Genomic DNA, 12285 nt, shown 5'->3' with positions numbered 1-12285 from the left:
AACAAATGTCAGATTATGAAAAGTTTCTTCAATTACAAAAACTTATAAAACATTTAAATTGCTAAATCTGTTTCCTACAGAGTTTCTGCCATTGGAACCAGACACCACTTATTATGGTTGCAGTGATAAATGTACATTTTCTAAAGATTTTTTTAAAAATTTATTAATCAAATAATAGATCATAACTAATATGCCCTTGCTGTTTACAAAGACATAAAGAAAGCAATTCCCCTCTGAATTTTAGTGACTTGAAATACTGTTCTTATAACTTGTATAATAGAAAGCTATTAACGGTGAAATATTTTTCTTTATGAAGTTCAGCATATGTGCAGAGTATTGTACTGTTTTGGTTAATGCTGCTCATTAAGTTGCTTCAGTATAGTTTGTGTCAAGCCATTGATTTTAAGCATTCATCTGCCTTACTTCTTTGAAAGTTTATAGCTGTAATAAACAGGTATTTTTGTGTTAATAATTATATACTTCAAAGACTTTTTCTGAATTAAAGTCCTTGGGATATGAACAGTTTAGTGCAAACTAGTCCTTACCTGTAGGCCTGATCTGCAACCATTTACTACTGATTACAAAAGTCTGCGAGATCGGGCCCCTCAGGCCACAATCCTGTGATCAGATCCATGCAGGCAGATCATTCTGCCCCTGCAGAGTCCCAGTGACAATGCAATTGCAGGATCAGGGCCTATGGTAGTAGCGGTTTGTCTCGTCCTCTCTCTACGAATAGTACAATAAAGCCCATTGACATAACTAAAACTAATTTTCTGTTAAGATTTGCATAATAAAGGCTTGTCTTCCATGGTATGTAGACATACCTGCATTAAAAACATTCATTTCAGGCTGAAAGTTCTTGTTGAATATTCATGTTGCAGTAGCAGCTAGAAGATACTTCCCACCTATCTAGGTCATGGGCGTTCTACCATAACCACCCTACCCGTCAAATATTGTTAGATAGGGATGAGGGTTTGGTTGATAGGTTCCATTATGGAAAAGTTTGCAAACCCCTAATCTAGGAATTTATATTGCCCCTGTCACTTCAGCACACAAGTGTCTCCACCATAATATCTGACCCCCATTGTACAAACATCTCCAAAGACCTGCTCTCTGCCCTGACGACTTTAGATTCTAAGAAATTGGAATAAAATACTCTAGTCCCAGGGTGTCTTGTCTTTTTTATTACAAATGTTGAGCTTGGTCTGGCCATTTTTAAGTTGGAGTAGGACCAACCATTGAGTTTACCCAACTGTTTTCCATTATTGCAACTCAAAGCTATTAGCTGTGTATTTTACAACATTTTGCACGGAGTAGCCCAGCAGGCAAGCTAATCAGATTGTTTTGGAGAGGACAGGTTAACTGGCTTTAAGCACCAGTTAGTTACATGGACACAAGGAAGTTGGGGATGCTGTGTGTAAGACTCCTCTCTTATCACTCTTCATGTCATAAGCTATTGTCTCAAGTGGGGCAGTGCCTTTTGGGCATACGCTGTCCATTAGGGTTTGTGTGTCTGCTTTTAAAATAGCTGTACTTTTCCTTTTGGTGGCCAATAATGGAAATAACCTGAGTTGAGTGTTGTTTTGGGAACTGAATTTCCCTTGATTGGTGCACGGAAGGTGAAATCCTGACCCTGCTGACAAAACTCTCATTCACTGGGGCCAGGATTCCACCCGGAGTTCCTAGTGCTGTCAGTGGGTGTCTCTTGTGCATATTGAGGACATTAATCTGTCCCTTAGGTCCTACATTATGATTTACTCTCTGAGGCAGTGGCTGACGTTAATGTGTCACAGGTTGAAAACCACCATCACAGTATTTTTATTGGCAGTGTCAGCAGATGCTAAGGTTTGAATTCGTGTCGGGATTAAACTACCTGCTCATCTCTGGAGACGAGAAATGTTAGCGCAATGCTGAGAAACTTACAATGCCACCGCCCTTATTTTTACCTGTTCTAAATAGAGGAGTTCATTGTCCAGTCCCATCTATCTATCACCATTATACTAGTGCTGCCCGCAACAAAAATAACAAAAATGGTTGGGGGTCTGAGGTTCTTGGTTGAATACAAAGAAGTCCTTTCCACCCCTCCAGTGACCAGCAGCCTTACAAGATAAAGAAGTAGAGGGTATGTGGAGGGCAGTGAGGAAACTCTGTAAGAGTTGGTTCATCTGTTTTGTGATGTTAACCTTTGCTGCTAGCAGTGTGCTCTGCCAGCTTGAAGTGGTTCTTCCTTTGACCTTGCTGAATCAAGCATTGGATCAGGAAGGGGGGAAGGAATTCAGTACCATAGAGTCTCTTTTGGTGATCCTTTATATTGTTGACCTGGCTGAAAATTGTTCTGTGGGTTGGACAAGTTTAAGGGTATTTAATGTGGACAATCAAGAAAACAAAACAAAAACTAAAAACAACCATCACTACTGCCACAACACCCCCCACAAACCCCATTGAATAACAATAACAAATTCTGATGACAGATCACTCAGACTAAATTTTAATTTCTTATTTCTCTAATTTATGGTAATTATGTTTTTTTTTCAATGCTAAGTTATGTTATGGAAAACTTTTCATTTTAAAACCTGTGATTATAGTTAAAGTGACTACAAAAGTGTCATTGTGCTTCTCTTTCATTTGTGTTATTTATATGTCAAAAGATATTTTTTTCTGAGTGTCAGCCCTGAAGATTCAACCTGGAATGTGAAACTCAAGCTGTGTACTCTCTGCCTTTTACTTCTTCCTGAGCAATAGATTCTGCGGTCAGAACTTAAGTGGCAATTCAACTGAAGATACTCAAGGAAGAATGCTGTCGAATATAGTATTCCCTATAGTATCTGTTTTGGCTATTCAGTGCTAAGAGCTGTAGAAACTTGATTTTTTTCAGAAAGTAAATGTGGTTAGAAGATGCATGTAGCAGACACTCAAACAGAAGAGCTGGTTTTGTATAATCGCTATTATTGCGAAAAGAAAAGAATTTCTAAACTCGTATTTCACTTTTATTTGCTTTTAAAGTACTTATATTTTATTATTGAAATACATAACGTAGTTAAAATAAGCGTGAGCACTTTTGAGTTGCTTCCATTTTTACTAATCATCGGGAAAAGAATATAAACCTTTTTTTAGAAAGAAGCACTGAAGAAAAAGGTGGTGATTAAAAGAATGATGGTCCAAATATTTTAATTGAGGAGAGAAGCTCATTGTCTGCTGTTAATATATTCAGGCCTTGCATCTGTTAGAATTAGGGAACTTCCTCATGATACACTCCTCTAGACCTTTGGGTCATTAGCGACCAATGTCAGAAAGGAAGATGCTGCAGTTATGTGGTGGCAAAAGTTTTGGCTTTGAAGCCTTTAGGTTCCACTCTCTCTCCTTATTTCCCCAGCCCTTTCTGGTTCTATGGAGGTGAGTTGCAGGTGCATGCCCTTGCTCCTTTGTGGTTGAAAGGAAAAACGAAAGAGGTAAATAGGAGAGAAAAGGCTAATAAATCTAGGGAGGTGGGCAAGGAACATTTCTTATAGAGAGCCACTTAAACGCACATCTCCTGGGTCTGTCTGTTCTGTCTGTGCTACTTTGCATTCATTAGTCATAGAGTTTCAGCCCAGAAGGAACCATCAGATCATCTAGTTTGGCCTGCTGTATATCACAGGCCTCTAAACACCACCCAGCCACCCCTGTACCCAGACCAACAACCAGAATTAAACCAAGTGTTAGAGCCCTGAGGAGACTAAACTATTGTGTGCCACAAGGGGAGAACAGGAGGGACCGAGGTGCATCGATGGCAGGGAATTTGTCAAGTGTGATGCTCTAAACGTCTGTCTCCAGCAGTCTTGCTCTCCCAAGTCTGTCTCTAGCTGATTGGCTAGGGAGCTGTTCGGTGCTCATCCCTTTTGAAAATCAAGTCTTCATTGCCTCCCATAAAATCCCTATGGGGTTTGCTTCGGTATCACTTATTTCAAAGTATTACTGATACATTGGACACTAATGCTTAGTGACTCAGATGGGAATCCTTACCCTGGTCTTTGCTATCCTGTGTTTCTAACCACGTGTATACTGAGGCACGTTCTGAACTAAGAATCATATCCATCCTAGAAGCTGCTAAGCATGTTAAGGCTTGTTTCAGCTTTTGGAAAAATCAAATCTATTCTAAATGAGGAATCATGAACTTTAGAATAGAAAGTAAAAGCTGTTTTTGTTTTTATTGCAGTAAAAGCTAGGGACCCCAATCAAAGGTCAAGGCCCTATTGTGCTTGGTGCTGTTCAGATAAAGGGAAAAAAGGACAGTATCCTGCTCCACCCTTCACAATCTAGGATAAGCCTCTAACATTTGGGTTTAACAGCCACTGCCTAAGTCTTATTCCATAAAGTAGAATAAAGTTTTAGATTTTTTTGTCTACCTGGAAACGGGGAATTGTTTAATCTCATGTAGGTTTTAACACAGCATTGAAGTTTCTTCCAAGGAAGGACCTATTGCTTATAAAATGAGAATAAATTGGTAAATAAATATGATGGGAAATTTGTCTCAGTCTTTGTTTTACATTCAGAAGTGTATAGCACAGGGTTATCTTATGGCTTGAATTCTCAGAAAAGATTCTATAGTGGTTTAGAAGGCTATTTCTTTGGAGGGAGAAAGAAATGAGAATTTTAGAAAGATCCAGCCAAGAGTACGTAGAGACACTGTTTAGCAATGTTGCTGGATCAGAACCTCCTGCTCTTACAACTTTTTCAACCCCATTGGGTTGCGGGGAGGTTGGTTGAGGAGTAGGCGCTACCTTTGGTTTGTTTAATTTCTGTAATGTTCCCCCTTATCATTCCTCTTCCACTCTGACTGCCACATCACTTGAGTTTTTGGGGAGGAAAGCAAAATCAGGGAGTCCTCAGGGCCGAAACCTTTGCCAGGTGTTTCTGCCCATTGTCCATGTGATGACATCCAGTGAGTCAGTGCTTCCAGATGGGTCTATCAGAATTGCACAGTCAAAGTTCATAGAGAAGAGTTCAACTTTGTTTAGTACCATGTTTGTGTGTCTGTCAAAGGACTCCTGCAATTGTATTACATTATTGGTGGTAGAATACCTTAATGATTAATTACTGTGAGTACTAAGAGAATTGCATTTTATCTGTTAAGGATTTTAAATTGCTGTTTCACTGTAAAAAGTAATTATGTAAAATGGCACCTTTCTGTTGTTGTTGTTATCATTTATTGTATTTTGTATTATAATAGTGTCTAGAGGCTCCAAACAGGTCCCCATGGTGCTGGGTGCTCCTACATACATAGCAGCTGACTACTGAAGACCCTGATCGTGCATAGATCTCACAGTAGGCAGACCCTCTTGCCCCTGTGTGGAACTCCATTGACATCAATAGAGCTCTGCAAGGGTGTACCCACATGGACCTCATTGCAGGACTGGGACCCAAATGGGCAAGACAGACAAAAGGTGTGAGAAAACTCCTTTTCTGCTGAACAGATCAGTTCTCTGTGTGTATCAGGTCATGTCTGCCTACTTCAGTGACAAAAATCAGTTTTTCTAGACTCTTTCTAGTGCATTATCAACGGGATCGTTTACAAAGCAACAGTCAGTTACACTTGTGCAAACCACTTGAAATCAGTGGAATTACACACGTGTTACCTGGTGCATAGTCTAAAGAGAGTGCAGTTACCTAGGTGTCCCTGAAAGCAGAATTTGGCCTGCAGAACCTGAACTTGACCAGGAAGGGAACTCATATTGAGTTTGCATGGATGGCAACTAGAAACAGAGCATACCTGATATGGAAACCCATAGTGCCATGTTTAAGGAGTTATTTTTCAGAGTCGGAACCTCACCTTAAAATTGCTTTCACTACTTTGGTGATTTAGGTAAGGGTGCAGTAGTTAGTCTTGTAGGTGTGATGGCATTTGCCCTAAAATACATATATATCTTCCCTTGAGATTCAACTATTGTGCACAGGGGACTTTTCTACATGTTCAGAATAGATATTTTCTTCCTAGTTTGTAAGAGACAAGTAAAAAAATAGTTACCACAGTGACTGGCCTGGGCACTGTTCCACAGAGGTACAGACCTGGGTATGTATATGAGAATTTTATAGAAAGACATAGCTGTCAGCATCAAATAAACAGTTCAGATAGCTTGTGCTGCACCTCCTGGTTACGTGAGATAGACTCAGCCAATCAAAGGACCCGAACAAACACCGTATGCAACAAATTGTATGGCCAGTTCCAACCAACCCATCTTGAAATCTACACTGAATTTTCTGTGGCCAGGAAGACAATAAGTAAATGTGTCCACATTCATCTACTTATTTTCTAGTTAGTATGGATTCACCTTTCTTTTTCTTCAAGAACATCTTTGAGCTGCGTGGGAACATATTTAGAAGTGTCTTGCACATAGGAAGTTCAGCAGCTACTATTGCTGTTTCCCATCACTAAAATGGTTATAGTGATACTGACCTTCCTTCATGAAGTGCTGTGAGATCTAGATAAAAAGTGCTATATCAGAGCTGAGCGTTATAATATTTTAAACCTGTAATTTTCAAAAGGGCCAGTGTTAAGCCTCCATCTCCACGGACTTTCACTGGGATTTGGGTGCCTGACTCCCTCAGGCTTCTGACAGTCTCAGCCTAATGTGATAAAAACGTTCCTGCATTGCAGAGGTGGTGAAATGCAGTTCCAAAATGCCTATGGAAGGAGCCAGGTTGAGCATGCATCCACTCTAAGGAGGCATGATTGCTATGCCCACATTCGTCAGTTGTGACAGGGTGACCTTGCACAATAGGGTCATGAATGGGTGAGTGCATTTAACTAGCCATCAGGGTTATTTCAGGACTTCGTGATTTCCATTCCCGTTAGCTTCTACAGCCCAGAAAGAGCCTCCTTACAGGCTCTGCATCTCTCTTCCCGAGGCATGTATAACCCTCCATAGTCACAATCTGAGTTTAGTTTAAAAAACCACTGTCAAGGTGGGATTTTAAAATCTTATTTTTATGTTTTAGATCAGAGATTCTCAACCAGGGCTGTGCGTACCCTAGGGGTACACAGAGATCTTCTGGGGGATACATCAACTCATCTGGATATTTGCCTAGTTTTACAACAGGATACATAAAAAGTACTAGCGAAGTCAGTACAAACTAACATTTCATACAGACAATGACTTATTTATATTGCTCTGTATATTACACACTGAAATGTAAGTGCAATATTTATATTCCCATTTATTTTATTATTATGTGGTCAAAATGAGAAAGTCCAGCAATTTTTCAGTAATAGTGTGCGGTGACGCTTGTATTTTTATGTCTGATTTTGTAGGCAAGTGGTTTCTAAGTCAGGTGAAACTTGGGGGTACACAGGACAAATCAGAAAGGGATACAGTAGTCTGGAAAGGTTCAGAGCCACTGTTTTAGAATATCCCCTTTGAAGCTTGATGCCCAAATCTGTAGTGCTGAGGTTGTAAGCATGGCCCATGACTGTGGCTCTGCCGTGCAGCTGTGATACTCACAATAAAAGTGTTACTAGGTTGGCCCTTAAATGATTTTGAGTATTAAACAAAAAAAGCCCTGCATTTGGCACTTACAGTAAATACTTTGCATGGATTAGGTAGCATGTAAAATCTTCAGGAGCGCAAATACTATCAGTGAAGTTTGATCTAATTGTCAGGAGCCCAGCACAATGCCAGCAGGATTATGCAAGCTTCAGCCAGTTGTGCCAGTGTTTCTCAGTCCTGGGGTGTAAAACAACCTGCTGCCATTCCTGTTCTCTGCCTCTCTCAGCGGCCATGCCAGGTTGCATGGTAATGTTGTGATGGGGATACTGGGTCAGATCAAATTCACATTCCCCTGTGAGCAAAGCAAGGATTTGAATTCAGTTTGCATCGTCCCTTTGAGCCAGCTCTCTCCCCTTCCCACTAAATGTTACCAGTTGTTCCGATTGCAAACATTTCAAGCCTGATCCACTGAAAGCAGCGGGAGAGCTCCTGTTGATTGCAATGGTTCAGGATCAAGGCCTTGTTGTACTATTCCTGCAAATCGAAATTATGGTAGTGTCTGATTTTATTTCCCTACCAATTTCAGGAATCAATTTACTGGATATGTTCATGGAAGTATCTTCTCTCAGGGAGGGGAGATCCCCCCTTCGGGAGCACATTTTATGATGAAATCTATTTTGGGACAAAATCTGGATTTTTTTCAAGTTTGTTTAACTGTGGAGTCTTGTGGTCTGGGAGAGAAGGGGGCAATTGTTAAATGAAACAAACAGATCTGGACTTTTCTGTGTTTCGATTTTGGATTCCATGCTGAAGAAAGGAGCTGTGAGGGCCCTTATTTATTTAAAACCCAATAAAAGAGTTACACAGTAAGTCAAAGCAACAACAGTGCTTCTCTTTCCCCCCCCTCCAACCAATCAGCAGTGAGTAGATGATAATACCAAGCTCTTACGGCACATTTTATCCATGGGGCTGAAAGCACTTTACACAGGAGGTGACTATTGTTATCCCCATTTTTCTGATGGGGAAACTGAGGCACAGGTGGGGTGGGGTGGGGTGATGTGACTTGCCCAAGGTCAGCCACCAAAACCAGTGGCAGAGTCAAGAATAGAGCCCAGGTCTCCTGCGTCCCTGTGCAGCGCTCTAGTCACTAGACCACACTGCCTCCCATCTTTTATTGGTCCACTGTGGCTTAAAGCTTCCACCCCAACTGTCTGAGCCTGCTCAAATCCTTTGGCTTTGCAGCGTTCGCTAAGGTTAATGGGTTTGGGCTGCTTCAGACCAGGGGAGGGAGAGCATCTCAGAGGAAAGAAGCCTGTGTAGAGAATGTTCTGCCAGCTGCTCCCTCTCTTTTATATCAGTGAGGGAATGGAGAGGGGGTGCCCCCCCACTCATCTCAATGTTACTATTTTAAAATAAATATTTAGGAAGCAAACATTGCGTCGATGTATTTTGCAGTCATTAACAAGCGAAACAATTGAGGTTGAATAACCAATGACTTGATTCAAGCCATGTCAGTATCAGAGGCTACAGTAGACCTTTAACAACAATGTACAGCTTGGTGAAATCTCTTTCTTTTGTTAACTTATCAAATGTTCCAAGTCCCCATCTTAAGGGACATGCAGAAAGTTTAAAAAACAAAATATAAGTGGGAGTGGCAGAGAGATGACAATCCCCCAAATAAACTAACAGCCGTCCTCTCTGACAGAATCCTGAGCAACGAGATGAGCATTACACTATGCTCTGAAAGGCAATAAACTCTGGCTTAGTCACACCAGCTCGGAAAGTGAATTTCTGGGACAAGAGTCTTCTCCTGAGAATGCCCTGCTGCCACCCCGTAAATCTTAGGGACTGTTAGCTTGAGTGCGTCACCCGACAACACTTTCATGATGACTCAGTGAGAGGCCAGGTCTCCCAGATAGCCAAATTCTGAATAGTTCAGGATTTTATAGATCAAATTAAATAACAAACTGGCCCAGAAATGGAGAGGAAGCCAGGGTACTTGTTGAATAATTGACGGAATATGTTTCTTGGGGCTAAATACCATCTAATGGGCCTTCTGCAACAGCTGTAGCATCCACGTGGTCTCGGAATGTAGCTTCATGGGAAGTGCATGGAGTAATCCAGTCTGGAAGTCAGAAAGGCAGTGGTTACTGTCGTGGGATCTTGGTTTGACAGAAAAGGTTGCAAACGTCCAAATGCTGGGTGCTTCGTGTGTTTGTGTTTGCTTCCTCATTGCGATTCACACTTGTTTCCTCTCTTTCCTGGCCACACTCCCAGCTCCAAAATACACTTTTCCTTCTTAGCGCCCTCAGTGTTTCATTTCCCACCCCCGCCCTACGAAACTAAAAGCTCCCCCATAGGAAAGCGTTATAATACCCACTGTCATGAATATCTATAATCCATTTTTTATCCAGCGTCTTGATGAATTTAAGACTGCACTGTCGCTCAAAATTCTTTCAGCTAAGAGTATCTCGTTGAAAGCATGACTCTCTGGCTTGGTGTGCCATGATCCACTATGTCATCTCTCATCAAGGTTTCCAAACTGACTCGAATACTAGAAGTTACCCTCTGTGCTTGAAAGAACTATTGTGGGTGGCATGCTAGCCATTGGTCATTGAGGGAAGTGCATTCACTACCTTGCATAGTGTACAGTATGGTTAATAACTGGCCTTCCTAAGTGAAATCTTGTGCAAGGAAATTATTATAAGCGACATATTAACCATATAATGTTTTGGAAGGGTGCTGGATGCCAGTCATAATTTCTGCTGCTACAGTATGTTTAAAAAAAAAAGGACAATGAAGTAGGCTCTTTTTGTTGGAAAAGAAGATTTCATGTTATCTGTGTTTGCAGGCTTTCTGGCTCATATGCTGGAGGAATCCTTGCTGCGGGGGTGTTTTCATTTTCTCGTCTAACATGGCAGTGGTCCATCACAGCAGAGGTTTTTAGCTTAAACAATCTGTTTGTGGGGCTGCTGATGATGCTTACTGTACATTTTGAGGAGGCAGCCACTGCGAAGGAGAGATCAAAGGTAACCTGTTTGGATCAAAGTGAATATTGATTTTAAATGTATTTGTTGTGTGTGTGAGCTTGTTTGTTTTTAATAATTTTGGTTGGTTTAAAAATTAAGGGCCAGATCTTCAAAAGTGCTAAGCGTTTATTGTTCTGAATGGGAGGACTGGGTGCTGAGCACTTCTGAGACTCTGGCCACACTAGGTAGGTGCCAAGCTCCTAAAAATACGGCCGCTTACTAAGGGTCTAAGTTGGCATCATTGAGTGCTGTTCAGGAGGTGGGGTGGAAAATTATGATGAAAGAAAAAAATGGCTTTCATTGAAATTTTCTGCAGAAAAGTGCAACTTTTTGTCAAAACGCTGAAAAGTTTTTGGTTTTCAGGCTCTTATTTTTCAGTTAAAAGACTGTATTTTGGATGGAGACCAGAAACTAACCACAAAAATCCTTGTTTAGTTGAAAACCCAAAGTTCTATTGAAAGTCTGGATGGGAAATTTTGATCAGCCCTAGAGCTTTGAAAATCTCGCCCATAAATTTCACATTACATACTTCATAAAAATGGCACATTCAAGCAATTTTTAAAAATGGATAATGTTTCTCTCCACTCTCCCTAAGCATGGGGACATCATATCTATTCTTCTTTTATAAGCTGTCTTTTTATGACCACTGTAAATTCTCTGAATACAATATTTTTTTAATAAAAGTAGCCCAGAATTTTTGAAGTTCAGACTAATTCTGTGCTGCTGTAATGGTATGGTCTTCAAACCATACCTGTTCTCTGGTTCGCAACAGATGAGGGCTTTTTTATTTGGCATTAAACATCACAAAGAGCAATTGTTTTATTGGTTACTACCATTTCTGGATCGCTGACTGCTAAATTCCTCAATGATGTCATTTGACATTTTCAGAGCTGCCAAACGCAGTGGTTCTCAAACTTTTTTTCCCTGCGGACCACTTGAAAATTGCTGAGGGTCTCAGCGGACCACTTAATGATCTTTCCAAATGTTGTTTGTACCGTTAGCTAACTATTGTAAAGTGCTTTGGATAAAAATGCAAAATAAAAAAAGTTAATAATAATGAACGTTTTTTGTTCTACGAATAAAAGCACACAACTCCTATTTTAATATCAGTAGTTTCTTACCTTTCTAATGCAATGGATGTGCCCTTTCAAAAGTGACTAATGGTTTTGGTGGCCTCAACTTTTTGGGTATCCTACTATGTACACTGGAAAGGGGGTTAGTATTTAGAAGGCAGGTGCTCAGCACTTCCTGGGACTCAGGCCCACCCATTTGACACCTCTAGCTCATCACCCAAAATCACTAGTGACTTCTGAAAAATGTGGTCTGGGTGTCCAAACCTGTTAAGCAGGTTTGAAAATGTCAGATGTATTAGTATTGCAATGATGAAAAAAAATCCTTTGTTAATGGTGGAAATCATATTCAAAGGAAAATGCTAGACTATTGACAGAAACTCACATCCGTGCTGATATTATTTCATCACTCAGTGAAAGCAAACATTCGCCTTGCGCATCTCTTCCATTTTAATGGACTATCAAAGAAAGCCATGCCATGGTTCCATTTTCAATGTTAAAAGTGCCTGAGTAGCAAGAGACGACAGCGCCTGACCCGTCAGAGGAGTGCGGAAGGGCAGATGATATAGGGCAGATCCTCATCTGGTAAATTGTTGTAGCGTCATTAACTTCAGTGAATCTCTGACGGTTTTCACCAGCTGAGGATGCACCCCACTGAATAGAAGTAGGCTGGTGGTAGGCATATATTGCAGACAAAACGTAAGACAAAAAGACCAAAGGTGA

The 12285-nt window shown here is 40.7% G+C and overlaps 1 protein-coding gene across 5 annotated transcripts in view; it reads left to right on the top strand.

The window, feature by feature from the left end:
- Window positions 1-12285, top strand: part of TMEM260 (transmembrane protein 260) — a 48166-nt gene that overhangs the window by 16137 nt on the left and 19744 nt on the right. For 3 of the 5 annotated variants that reach the window (XM_084631277.1, XM_084631278.1, XM_084631281.1), the window contains exon 4: window positions 10315-10492. In XM_084631277.1, the coding sequence (XP_084487403.1) occupies window positions 10315-10492 (178 nt within the window). Of the gene's footprint in view, window positions 1-5209; window positions 5424-7019; window positions 7170-10314; window positions 10493-12285 lie in introns of those variants that run through there. The other 2 variants (XM_084631279.1, XM_084631280.1) reach the window with 2 other exon arrangements.

The sequence above is a fragment of the Lepidochelys olivacea genome (genome assembly GCF_965140295.1).
Source record: "Lepidochelys olivacea isolate rLepOli2 genome assembly, chromosome: 6".
Taxonomy (NCBI): domain Eukaryota; kingdom Metazoa; phylum Chordata; order Testudines; family Cheloniidae; genus Lepidochelys; species Lepidochelys olivacea.
This window is presented reverse-complemented; position numbering and strand designations above follow the sequence as displayed.